Genomic DNA, 12,913 nt, shown 5'->3' with positions numbered 1-12,913 from the left:
TCAAGTTTTATTTTTCTTCTTAAATAGTATATCATATGCTTTCTACACATTTTTTGCTTCTTCACATCATCCAGTCTCCTGAAGCATCTATTTGACCCCAAAGTGGCGAATTGCAGCAAACAGCTGCAATTCTCAAGGGACAATTTGTGACAGAAAAATGGCATGAGGGAAAGTGTTAACCCTCACCTCCCCAGCATTTCAATTCCAATGTGCACTGTCCCTCCAGTTACACTTTGAGGTGGGTGGAGAAAGATACTCATAGTTTTAAGTCCATCTCTTATTCATGGGCTTAATGTACATTTAATTTAGCCTTAAATGTAAAAGAAACATGTTTGCTACATGCAGTTATATTATTTATATAATCTATTAACTATATTAAACTTGATGGTGGCAGACCATCATGTTTTTAAATATGGGTCTTCTCCAACCACATGGAAAGTGGAAAGTGAATTTTAAAATTCCTCTCCACTACCCATAACATCTGTAGTATAAGATCAATTTTTTTGGTATACTGGACTTTAACAGTGAAAATATGTCCTACTGAGAAAAAAGTGGCTGTTGGGAGTAGGTGCTGCAGGGAGGAAGCAAAAGCACTTTAAGTTGCCCCACTCATTGACTTTCATGATTGAACAGACCCTCATTTGGAGTCAGAGGTCTGGTGCCATCATATCTAGGTTGGCTGTATGATGAGCAATTAACAATGCAGAAAGGTAAGATCTCTGAGAACACAAAAAGACTTAATGTGCCATGAGTTTTGCAGGCATCGGCCTATTTCATCAACTGTATATTATTAAGTAGGTGCTATTCCCAGGGTGCATATTCTATTCACCCCAAACATTTGAGGAATTCTCTCCCATATTGTACTTACCCCCCCCCGCCAAATCTAATAAGCCATATCGCCCTCCAAAACTATCTTTCCTACCTCGGGGGGGGGGGATCTATGAAAGCAATTTGGCTCGAATGCACAAGAGCAGCTTTTGTCTGCTGGCTAGTACAAATATGGCTATTCGTTTAGAATATAGAAAAAGAGCTATTGAAATCTGAGCTGAGAGGAATACATCACTGCACAGAGATACATAAATGAATTTCTAATAAGGGAAAGATACTGCATGCCAGTTTCAGAAGCTTTTCCACTTTTGACTGCTGCATAAGTGCACATGTGAACACTAAAGCTTTTTATACCACACTCACACTATGACGTATGCCTAAAATAACGAGTCAGCAAAGTTTCTTTCACTTTTTAAATCAGAAGTTAACCAGCACACATAATTCTCCAGTTCAGACCATTGTCTAGATCAAGGTTTCTCAACCTTGGGCCCCCAGATGTTGTCAGACTACAACTCCCAGAATCCCCAGATATGGCATCTGTGGCTGGGGATTCTGGGAGTTGTAGTCCAACAACATCTGGGGACCCAACATTGAGAATCCCTGGTATAGATGAGGGCTGCACAACTCCGGCCCTTCTGCAGATGTTGGACTACAACTCTCATCATACCTGACTACTGGCCATGCTGATTGGGGATGATGGGAGCTGCAGTCCAACAAGCTGGAGGGCTGAAGTTGTGCAGCCCTGGTTTAGATGTTTGTGAATGAGCATGCCCTCCCTGCAGCCCCCCTCCCCTCCTTCATGGTCCAAAGATGGAGATCAAAAGCTTTCACTTTCATTTTTGAACTAATCACAGTTCTCCATGTTCAAACATAACAGAGAAATGGGGTTAGCTCAAAAGTGAAAGTGATATTTTTCAATCACCACCTCTGGCTTGCAGAGGAGGAGAGGGGAGGGAAAGCATGTGAGCCCAGGCTCACTCATAATAATTTAAACTAGGGTTTAGATCATCGTCTGAACCAGCACGATACCTAGACCACTTTGGTATCTGATCTAATAAAACATATTATAATCTTAATGTATACAATTTTGGTGCATTAAATAAAATTAATGTATTTTATATTTATATGAAATACTTTAAAAGAGTACAGTTTTTTATACCAAATATTCACTCTGAACTTAAAAATGCAAAAATTCTATAAATATCTAAACAGGTACGTATATGCAAATGCATGCACGCAGACACACACACATCATATAGCATTTTGTGGCCTCTGTCAAAACTAGGGCCAGTCTACTCCGACTGATTGCGAGGCTAAAAATTAAAGTTCAGAGTCATATTTGGGATGTGGGAAAATCTGACCATAGCTTATGATCTATTGTTTTTATACAAAAACCCTTGGAAAAATTAATGTAAAAACTTTCCACAAAAAGTTTGAAATGTGTCTATAATATTTGGTAGCATTATCATTTAGCCATTAAGCAGTCTTTGGGGGATTTTCAGGACAGAATTAATTATAAATAATATTTTTGCCATCTCTACTTAACAGCATATGTACTACCAGGTGGCTGAGTTATTTAAAGTTCAACGTTAATGTAGGGAAAACTGAATTTTTTTAGAGAGCATAAAATGCAATGCAATATATATTGTTGGCAAGCCATGTGCTTTAATTAGAAGCAGTAAGGCATTTTTAATATGGGTTTCTTGCCACGAACATTTTGAATAAACTAAAATTCATTAATGAGCTAGTTGCCAAATACAGTTTGACACTTTCATTGTTCTGGTACACATCCTAAGTTTAAAAAAAGGGGGGGGGGATATAGTTTTTTGGTGGGGGGAAACCCTGGGGTGGGAGGAAATGGTATGTTTTGTTTACCTGTGACTTAGATTCCTTTTACAATAGGAATTCATAAAATCTGCATTTACAGAGTTCTCAGTCTTGATTATTTCTTAAAATGCAGCAACATTTTCAGATGTTGGGATGCATTTTAAAGATACTCAACAATATCATGATTTATTATTATTATTATTATTATTTCGATTTCTATACCACCCTTCCAAAAATGGCTCAGGGTGGTTTACACAGAGAAATAATAAATAAATAAGATGGATCCCTGTCCCCAAAGGGCTCACAATCTAAAAGAAACACAAGTAGGGATGTGCACGAAGATCGTTGTTGCCGACGGGGGGTAGTGCTTTAAGGGTGGGAGAGGGTGTACTCACCCCTCCCGCCGCATTTCCCCCGCCGGCGCGCTGTCATTTGGAAGCCCCTCGGGGCAGCAGCGTTCCTCCCTGCCGCCCCATTTGCCCCGTCGGCCAGAAGTGACTGGAAGTCGCGAGTGTGCGTGCGCCCGTCGTGTGTGCGCGTGCACATGGCAGAAGGGCGCGTGCGCACGCACGACGGGCACACACACACTTGCGACTTCCGGCCACTTCCGGCCGACGGGGCAAACGGGGCGGCAGGGAGGAATGCTGCCGCCCCAAGAGGCTTCCAAATGACAGCGCGCCGGCGGGGGAAATGCGGCGGGAGGGGTGAGTACACCCTCCCCCGCCCTTAAAGCGCTACCCCCCGTAGGCAACGAAACGCCGAAACGCCCCCAGTGCCGAAACGTTTCGGAGGCCTTCATAATGGCCTCCGAAATGTTTCGGGCAGATGCCTAAACACAAGATAGACACCAGCAACAGTCACTGGAAGTACTGTGCTGGGGGTAGATAGGGCCAGTTACTCTCCCCCTCACCACGTTAAAAGGTGCCTCTTTGCCACGTTAGCATGGAGTTCAATGGATTTACATTGAAATAATATTTTTTAAAATATATATTTCTCTTAGGCATACTCATCACTAATCCCATGCGTGGCAGCTCTCGTAAGAGTCTGCAAGCAGCTGCTGGATAGCGGCGGGGAAAGACAGATGGTGGCCAGGCCGGCCAGCCGACGGACAGGGAGGGAAAGCGGCAGCCGGTACAGCGAGTTGGAGAGGACGGAAAGCAGCAGTCAGGCTGGCCAGCTGGCGGTGGAAACTGCCGTGGGAGGGCAGTGAGAGAAAGCGGACTGGGAGGGGGAGAGTGCATTGGGGCTGAAGGGACAAAATGAAGATGGGGTGGGGAGAGACATGGAGAACAAGGGGAGCAGAGGCTCTGTGCCAGATCAGCTAGTTTTAAAATATTACTCCAAATACATAATTGTTTGTATTCTGAGAGCCACAAACAATTGGCAAACACTAAAAACCTCAACTCAGTTACATTTTAGAATGAAACATTTGCATATTAGTTTTTTGTTATTACTTGCAGTACACCCCATTTTTGCCATGTAAAAATTCTGTGAATATTTTCTAAACATATCTGCACACACTTATGTATTGATTTTTATGTATAGTATATAATAAAATGTTATAAGTCACAATTAGTCTTGCCACGCTTCACTTTCTTTGCAGCTGATGCTGGGGCAAGGTCCTGACAAAGGGCAGCCCTTTTGTCAGAGCTGGAGCCCTTAAGCACATTTCTGTGTGCTTCAGCAAGGGAACAAAGTAGGAAAGTCATTATGAATCCATCTTCATATGTATTAAACTATAATGAAAAGCCTTCTAATTCTGCTTGGAGAGCTTGAAAACTTCTCATACAAAAACAAAAGCTAAATCTTAACTACTGTTCTACAAAAAGCAATGGTGTTTTCCCTACATCTAACTACATTTCTCATGATGAATGTTAGTACAGGCCTTTCCTACTTTAGGAAGGCAGTAAAGGGTTCACAACCCAGCAGGTGGGGTTGGGGGGAGACTAGGTCCAACTCACCTTCTCCCCAGACAATGAAGTAAATGTTGCTGGGAGTGTGGACCGCACTCCCAGATAATCTGCGCTGCCCCAAGCAGCATGGATCTCCAGAGGCCGGGACAATGCATCCCAGTCCCCAGATATCCCTCAATGCACCATGCGACAAGCGCAGTGCATTTGGGGATTCCCCCGGGAGATGGGCATTCTGGGCATCTCTCTGTGTCTGCAAGTAGCCCAAGCAGACATACAATCCCAGGAGCCAGGTTAAGGGCATGCTCGTGTTCTTAACCCTGGCTAACAGCTGGGCTATGAAGTTGGGTTTGGCAATGCCAGGATCTGCATGGAACCCAACAGTTCTCATGGGCAGCCAAGCCCAGGCTGCTCATGAGAACAGCCTTAAAATGTTAAACAACTGAAATGTTAAACAGCCAGAGTTTAATGGATATGGCAGTTCAGAAATCCAAATCCAAATACACACACACTGTATATTTGCTGTGCACCATGTAACATGTGCACCAATAATTGATGAAGGACACAGAACCACCCTACCCTTCAAAAATCTATCTGTATTTCCCTCTGGCATGTAGTCTGTTATTTAGCATGGGGCCGGTTCAGATGAACATGGATCCCTATATGTGATAATGTTGCGGGTGTGGAGAGGGCATGCCTGCCCCAGCGTCACTAAAGGACATACCAATGCAATTTGGCATGTCCTCTCATTGTGGGAGAGGATAGATCATCCAAATTACCCCCCCTACACACCCTACAAAACCCTGTTTAAACAGGGTTTTGTAGCACATGTAGAAGGGCAATTCTGATTAACACCCCTCACATACGATTAAACGATGTGCCAAGATCACATTGGCATGTCCTTTAGTGACGCTGGGGCAGGCATATTCTTGCTGTGGCCTCAACATTATTGTGTGTAGGGGTCTGTGTTAATCTGTATTGGCCCATGAATAATGAACTTTCTCTGCCAGTATCAGTGTCCTTAACTTCACATGCCATATAGCATGTGAATAAAGTGTTAACATTGGTGTTGGAAATATTTTTTATGAAGACTGTATGCCATCCTCTGAAATACTACCTCCAAGACTTGGAGTCATGCAAAGGCTAAAAGAATGAACAGGAAATTCCCAGTTCAGATCTCAGATCACTGAGCTGTTCTAGCTCAGAAGATGCAATAAGCCATAGTTTGTTGGATCAGAAGCAAGTTGTTTGTGTGTTCTCTATTTCCTCAACCCTGGGGAACCTGGGGTAAGGTGATTCTGTAAGCCATAAGCTCCCACGATGTCTGAATCAGAAACTGTGTGAAAACTATACAGACCAAATTTGGAAACCACGCTAATTCAAGCTAATCTTGGGAAACTGTGGTTTAAAAAACCAAGAAGCTTTGAATTCAGTAAGGCACATGAGGGGAATAAATGCATGGTTTGTGGGACAATCTGAAACAGGCATATCACTCGTCTACAGTCATCTCTCACCAACTGCGGTTTTCCTAATCACGGTTTTAAGTATCCATGACTGGGAAACTGTGACCAGTCTCACCAACTGTGACCCAAGTATCCACAGTCTGGCGAGATTTGTTAGTGATTGGGGAGGGGGGTTTCCTGCAATTTTGTGGGGTTCAGAGGCTCAGTGTTCTCATTCCTCTTGCTGAACCTGCCAACTCCTCACAATTTAAAGTGACTTTGAGTGGTTTGGGGGGGTTCAAAAGGGCCTTCGGGTTCAAAATGTTTGAATGATTTGGGGAAGTTCAATTTGCTCACTCCTCTTGCTTATTCTTGGTGATTTTAAGGGATTTTTGGCAAATTTTGTTATTTTTTTCTTTTATTTTCTGGTCTTTCTGCGACCGCAGTCCCCAACCCTGTTTCCCATTGATTTCAATTGCTCACCAATTACAAATTTGCCAACAGCAAGGTTTTGCAGGAACAGAACCCTCATGGATGGCGAGGGATAACTGTATCAATCCTGCCTCACATGAAGGCAGGATTGATCCTGGTTTTGCTCAACATCCCTTAGCCTCTGGAGTGTGTGCTCCCCGTTCCTCTTTGCAGATGAAGGGAGGACAGACTATTTTCTGATCCTGGCTCAGTACAAACTGGAACTGTCATGACATCCGAACCAGGGGACCCTGGCTTATTCCAGTCAACATCCGCAAATAAACCAGGATCTGAAACTAGAATTGTATTTCTGATGAGTTAATAATTAACAATATATACATATACAAGCCACCTAATGGTGCAGCGGAGAACTGACTTGACTAGCAAGCCAGAAGTTGCCGATTCGAAGAAACACCTACATCAGGCAGCAGCAATTACAGGAAGATGCTGAATAAGGCATCATCTCATACCAAGTGGGTGATGGCAATGGTAAACCTCTCCTGTATTCTACCAAAGACAACCACAGGGCTCTGTGGTCACCAGGAGTTGACACTGACTCAACGGTACCTTTACTTTACATAACATCACCAGAGACAGCCAGAAAGTTAGATCTTACCACTAAAACATTTCAAGATTTTGCAGATGTTGCTACTATCAAAGCACAACATGTACTTCAATAGTGTGGACCACTTTTACAGCTATCTTTAAAATAAAAGTCTGCCTTGTGCTTCCAATAATCCTGAACTAATCTCTCACATGGTTTCAGATCAGTCAAAATAAGATAATAGCCCCAGTGTCATGCTAGAGCCTGGCATGCATAAATCTTTGTCTATCCCCTGGTTTGCTATCAAAATCCAGTAATGCTTCTTTTGCATTATACCCTGAAGCAAGTACTTCCATGTGCTGAGTCTGCATGTGTAGCCCTCACCAGTCCCCTGTCCACTGCAACTCTAGAACACTCTCCATCCCTCACATTGAAATGACAGGAAGGGCGAAGTATGGCTGCCTTGAGCTGTATTCTGTGGCCGGGCAGTGCAAAGTCACTCTCTGACCCTGTGTCCTGGCAACTCATAGAATGCTCTTCCTCTCAGTAAATGCACGCACAGGGCCAGTCAATGATCCATGACAGCCTGGACTATTCACAAGCCCCAAAGTGACAGATATTCCAGATTAATTCCAGCGCAGTCCATTTTCTCTGACTCTGGGCAAGTGTGGAAACAGGGGGGAAAAGATATAATATGGCAATGACTACAATGGTGGAGAGCGCACAATTTGTCTCTCTTCAAGCAAAGCTCAGCTATACTGTTTAGAATTGGCAGGTGTGTGAGTAAAGGAAGAGGGCAAAACGTTGGGGTGAGATAATATGTGCAACATGTGGGGAACAAAGAAGTTGCACATATCAGATAAAACATGTATAAAGACAAAGGTAGTGGGCAAAGAAAAATCATATGTGAAAGAAGGAAAGATTATTATTATTATTACATTTATATCCCGATCTTCCTCCAAGGAGCCCAGACTACATACTTAAGTTTCTTTTCACAACAACCCTGTGAAGTAGGCTAGGCTGAGAGAGAAGTGACTGGCCCAGAGTCACCCAGCTAGTATCATGGCTGAATGGGGATTTGAACTCAGGTCTCCTCGGTCCGAGGCCAGCACTCTCACCACTACACCACGCTGGCTCCAGCCAAGAAAAGACATACAGGTCATGTGGCAAGCTGTTTTTATTTATGTTTATTGCCGTCTTGGATTGGTTATAAGAGAGGTAGGGAAATATATATTTTAAATATAATAAATAAATTATGGGAATGTGAGTGCAAACAGCATATATGTAAAAGAAAACACATGAATAGAAGCAGGTAGACAATGGAAAACATTATACTTTTTGGAAAAGTTGTGTTTTAGAGATGACCCAAGGTCTCTGGTCACTTGAGGCAAGGTACCAAATGTTGCCGTGCCCTGCTCCCCGCCAAGGTGTGCCGTGTCCTACAGGTTTTAAAGAGAGCATGACAAGGAAGAGAAGCTATTGACCTTCTTCTTGCCCCGAACCCATTTCAAAACCTGCAAGAGGCAGACTGGGAGCTCCCAAAACCCAAGCTTGATGCCTACAGTCCTTAAAGGGGAGTGGGATGCGGTGCTGGCCATCCTGCTGGAGCTGCTGGCAGTACCTTCTTCTCATCCTGTACACTTTTCAAGGCTTCAAGGGGCAAATCCCAAACCTGGAGCCATTAAGAAGGTTCAGGGGCAAGAAATGGGAAGAGGTGAAAGGAAGCCATCCTTGCCCCACACTCCTTTTAAACACGGCAAGGGTCAAATCCAACCCCTGCAGGTTTTGAAAGGGCACAGCGAGGAGGAGGCTTTTGGCAGGAGGAGGAGGCTTTTGGCAGCCCCTTCTGAAGCCCACAGGGGTCAAATATGACCACTGCAAGATTTGAAAGGATGCGAGTCATGTAGAAGAGTCTCCTCTCTGTACCGTACACCACCTTTAAAGCCTGCAGGGCTCAAATTGGGAGCTGCAACTTCCTGATCTGACTCTTGCAGATTTTGAAAGAGGCACAGACTAAGGAGAAAGATAGGAAACCGAGGACCTGGTATAGCAGCAGCTGGTGGACAATGGTAACTTCCAGGCTTTCCAGTAATGCACTCTACATGGGCTGCCTTTGCACACAGTCCAGAAATGAGTTGCTGCACAGTGCGGCAGCCAGACCGGTCTCTGGGGTAACCTGAAGAGACCATATAGCACCAATCTCAAAAGAACTGCACTGGCTGCCAATATGGTTTCCAAGCAAAATACAAAGTGCTGGTTATTACCTATAAAGCCCTTAATGGCTTGGGTCCAGGTTATTTAATAGAGCACCTCTTTTGTCATGAACCCTCCTGCCTATTAAGCTCATCTGGGGAGGTCCGGTTACGGCTACCAGCGGCTTGTTTGGTGGCTACTCAGGACCGGGCCTTCTCTGTGGCTGCCCCGGGGCTCTCAAATGCATTCCCTGTTAAAATCAGAGTCTCCTCATCTCTGGCTGTTTTTTAAAAGACTCTTAAGATGCACCTGTTCTTTTAATTGGTTTAATATCATAAATTGTTTTACTAATTTTATCCTGATTTTAAATTTGTTGTATTTTTACTTATGTACTCCTGTATTCTACCAAAGACAACCACAGGGCTCTGTGGTTGCCAGGAACCAACACTGACTCGACTGCACACTTTACCTTTACACCTCCTAGGGATGTACATGTCAGGCGGTTTAGAAATATGATAGATAAGATAGAATATCTACATGAAGCATGCCCTGGTGGGGTGAGAGAAGGAAGGAAGGAAGGAAGGGATAGAGAGGAGATAGCAGGGGAAGTTAAGTAAGGTGGCACTAAGGGAGTGGGGATGGCTGCACCCACTGCTGTCCCACACCTGCCACCTGAGACCACCATCTCCCCACATCTCATGAAAGGATCAGCCGCTCTGTGTCTGTGTGTCAGAAAGCGGAAACAAAGAGAAGGGCTGCCTGAGTCATTATAAGCAAGCTTCCTTCTGTGCCTGTTAACAGAATGTTGCCACTGCAGCTTCTCCCATCAGAACAGAGCATGGCAGCCAAAACTGTCCACAGTACAGTAAGTTGTCCTCTCCTCCTCGACACAATTCTTAAAGAAACTGGAACCTGGTTCTGAATGAAATATATCCATGAAAAGGAGAGCAATTGGAACAAAACCAGAAGGAGAGTGAACGTAAAAGACAGGGGAAGGTGTGTGGGAGGGAGGGAGGGAGAGAGCTCGAGGAGGAGGACGACGAAGAAGAAGAGACATCTGTGCCTGCCGTGCTCTGGCAATTCCATGAGGTGGAGCACGCTTGCGTGCAAGTGCAGCGAGGCAGAGGTGCACGGGGAGGTCCGCCGGCGGGAGCTCAGCCCCTCATGGCTTGACACCGCGCTGACTCCCAACGGCTTGTAGATGAATTAAGGGCGTAGCTGAAAGTTTACTTGGTGAGCCCCGCGCGCGCTTGCCCCCAGAGAGGAGCTGAGCGCTCCTGGCTCGGTCCCGACCCGAACCAAGAAACCCGGGGTCTCCGAGCGGCTTACCTCAAAGAGGGGCCCGATCTTGTTCTTCTCCAAGTAGGCTTGGATCCTGTTTTGCTGGTGAGACGCCATCAGGTTAGCTCTGTACTACCGACCGAGGCGAGGGGACTGGCGTTCTGCTGCTGCAGCTGCTGCTTCTCCTGCGGTCCGTTTCCCCAGCTCTCCGGCAAAGCGGGGACTGGAGCGGAGGAGGAAAGAGCCGGCAGGGCAGAGTCTGACGGGTGAGAAATCCCGAAGTCTGAAAAGCGGCGCTAACTCGGGTACCTGCTGCGAGCCAGTGCGCGCGCCTTAAAGCCGAACCCGGGCTGCGAGGCGAGAAGAAGGCGGCGGCGGCGGCGGATCTCTTTCCATGGAGGTCGAAATAGGCGTCCACGGGCTGGGAGAGCGCCTGGTGCATGGAGAGGAGGACGTGGAAGCAGCAGCAGCAGCAACACTGTGTGTCTGCTGCTCGAAAGACGCCGGCTCCTTGGTTACACAGAGAGGGACTCCGGCTCCGTCAGAAGCCGCCAAGCTGCCGCCCTAGCGACAGCACCTCTTGTGCAAAGCCAATGGCAAAAGCGGTGTGCTTTCCAAGCGCGGCCGGACGGGGGAGCTGCTTCCCTCGCAAATGACTACGGCTGAGTCTCTGCGTTGGCATTTCTCGCCTCCTTTAAAGTGAAAAGGGGCTAGGATGTACGTTGGTACCGCGTATTAATGTGTTCACAAGGGACGCTGGCAGGCTGAAACGCGTGCTTGATAGCGTCGCTTGTAAAAGGGCCATTTTTTGGACGCCCGCCCGATGCACAACTCCTGTGCGGCTAGCCTACATTCAAACACATCTCGGGCTGCATTTATCATCTCCCGGTCTTTGGCCGTTGCCAGCAACAGGGAAAGCAGAGCAGGAACAGAACAACTTTATAATTATATTCAGACGACACTCTTCTGGTACTCTTTGCCTCCCGAGTATTTTCCACAATAAAGGAGGGCTTGCAAAAGTTTAAGCAAAGACGTAGCTATAACTGAACGAGGTGTGGGGGAATAAATGTGCCTGGATCTCTGGGGGAGGGCGGGGGGGGGGTTGGTCTGGGTGGACATATCTCACACTCAGGGGTGTAGTTATAATTGAGCGGATGGGTTCAAAGAACCCGGGCCCCCAGCTCCACCCTCCCTATTTTATTCATTATCTCCCTCATTTTTGAGGGGCCGCTGGGGAGAGGGGCAAACACGGCCCCCTCTCCCCTAGCTACGCCCCTGCTCACACTGCGTCCTTCCCATCTCCCAGACTCACTGGTAGGCTGTTGACTCCTGACTGGAGGACTTATCTCGGTCAGCTTCAAAAAAGACGAGCCCTCTCCAGGAAATACAGTGAGCAAACTATCTATCTATCTATTTATTTATTTATATTTATTTCTGAGCCAGGAGAATGTACATGTGCAAGTGTGGGTGTGGAGGGTGAGGATATTTGCACAGGAGTGAGAGAAAAGGTGTGGCGAGAATGTTTTGTTTTTCACAGTTACCTTAGAGTTCTTCTGCAGCAAAGACATGGGCTGGAGAATGAGAAGCAAGTGGGGGACCCAGGAGCCCATTTTCACTTTTGATCCAGGGTCCACTCCAACATCCCTGGAACTGTGCATTCTCTGCCATATATGTTCACAGCCCTTAGGAATATATTTCCTCGTTCCCTGGAGCAGCTCACTAATAAGGCTAGGTGAGGCAGCCATCTCAGGTGATGGATTGGTGGAAGCGGTGGATTGACTAACGGCTACCTCCACTGGCCTGCTACTTCTGAGTCACCTCTGCCAGGCCACTGCTACCCCCAGATCTTACTTGGTGATGGCACGCAAGCTGCCACTTTCCACCACTTCCGCGTCTAACATTTCAAGAATAGGGGAGACGGGAACAAGAGAGATTGTGAAGGAGGAGAGTAAATGTTAAGCTCTTCTCCTCCACGTTTGCCTCTGCTCCCTTTCCATCTGGCTTTTAAAGTGCCAGAGGCAGGAGCGGCGGAGGAGGACAGAAGTAGTAGTGTTGCTGATGTGCTGCTGGGTGCTGTAAAGAGGAGGGGAGCAGCATTCCATCTAACAGGGAATTCCAGATGTTGTTGATTACAACTCCCAGCATTCCCAGCTGCAGTGGCCTTAGGCTGGGAATTATGGGAGTTGTAGTCAACAATCTGGGATTCCTTGTTATTTATTTATTTATTTATTTATTTGATTTATATACCGCCCTTCACAAAATTGCTCAGGGTGCTTTACATCTACATTTTACATGGAAAGGAGGGAAGGGGGAAAGAACATGTGTAGCTGGAAAGGTGGGGAGAAAGAGCTGGAGGTGATGGGTCACTGCTTAGGGAGCTGGGGGGCCTTGGGCTGCCCCCAGAGGTGCACGTAAGT

The 12,913-nt window shown here is 46.2% G+C and overlaps 1 protein-coding gene and 1 long non-coding RNA gene across 5 annotated transcripts in view; one reads left to right on the top strand and one right to left on the bottom strand.

Annotated features, from left to right (window-relative positions):
* The window catches only part of C4H8orf34 (chromosome 4 C8orf34 homolog), a 147,264-nt gene extending 136,113 nt beyond the window's left edge, over positions 1–11,151 (bottom strand). Inside the window, exon 1 of one of the 4 annotated variants that reach the window (XR_008306880.1) lies at positions 10,545–11,151. Coding sequence is in view for 1 of the 4 variants with exons in the window: in XM_053249107.1 (XP_053105082.1) it covers positions 10,545–10,613 (69 nt within the window). In the remaining 3 variants the exon portion in view is untranslated. The remainder of the gene's footprint in view (positions 1–10,544) is intronic. The other 3 variants (XR_008306879.1, XR_008306882.1, XM_053249107.1) reach the window with 3 other exon arrangements.
* A 685-nt stretch (positions 11,152–11,836) lies between these two features.
* LOC128323998 (uncharacterized) overlaps positions 11,837–12,913 on the top strand; it is a 35,760-nt gene continuing 34,683 nt past the window's right edge. The window contains exon 1 of the long non-coding RNA XR_008306564.1: positions 11,837–11,885. This is a non-coding gene — a long non-coding RNA (uncharacterized LOC128323998). The remainder of the gene's footprint in view (positions 11,886–12,913) is intronic.

Source organism: Hemicordylus capensis, chromosome 4, assembly GCF_027244095.1.
Source record: "Hemicordylus capensis ecotype Gifberg chromosome 4, rHemCap1.1.pri, whole genome shotgun sequence".
Taxonomy (NCBI): Eukaryota; Metazoa; Chordata; class Lepidosauria; order Squamata; family Cordylidae; genus Hemicordylus; species Hemicordylus capensis.
Note: the sequence above shows the minus strand (reverse complement) of the source record. Positions and strands in the feature narration are given on the sequence as shown.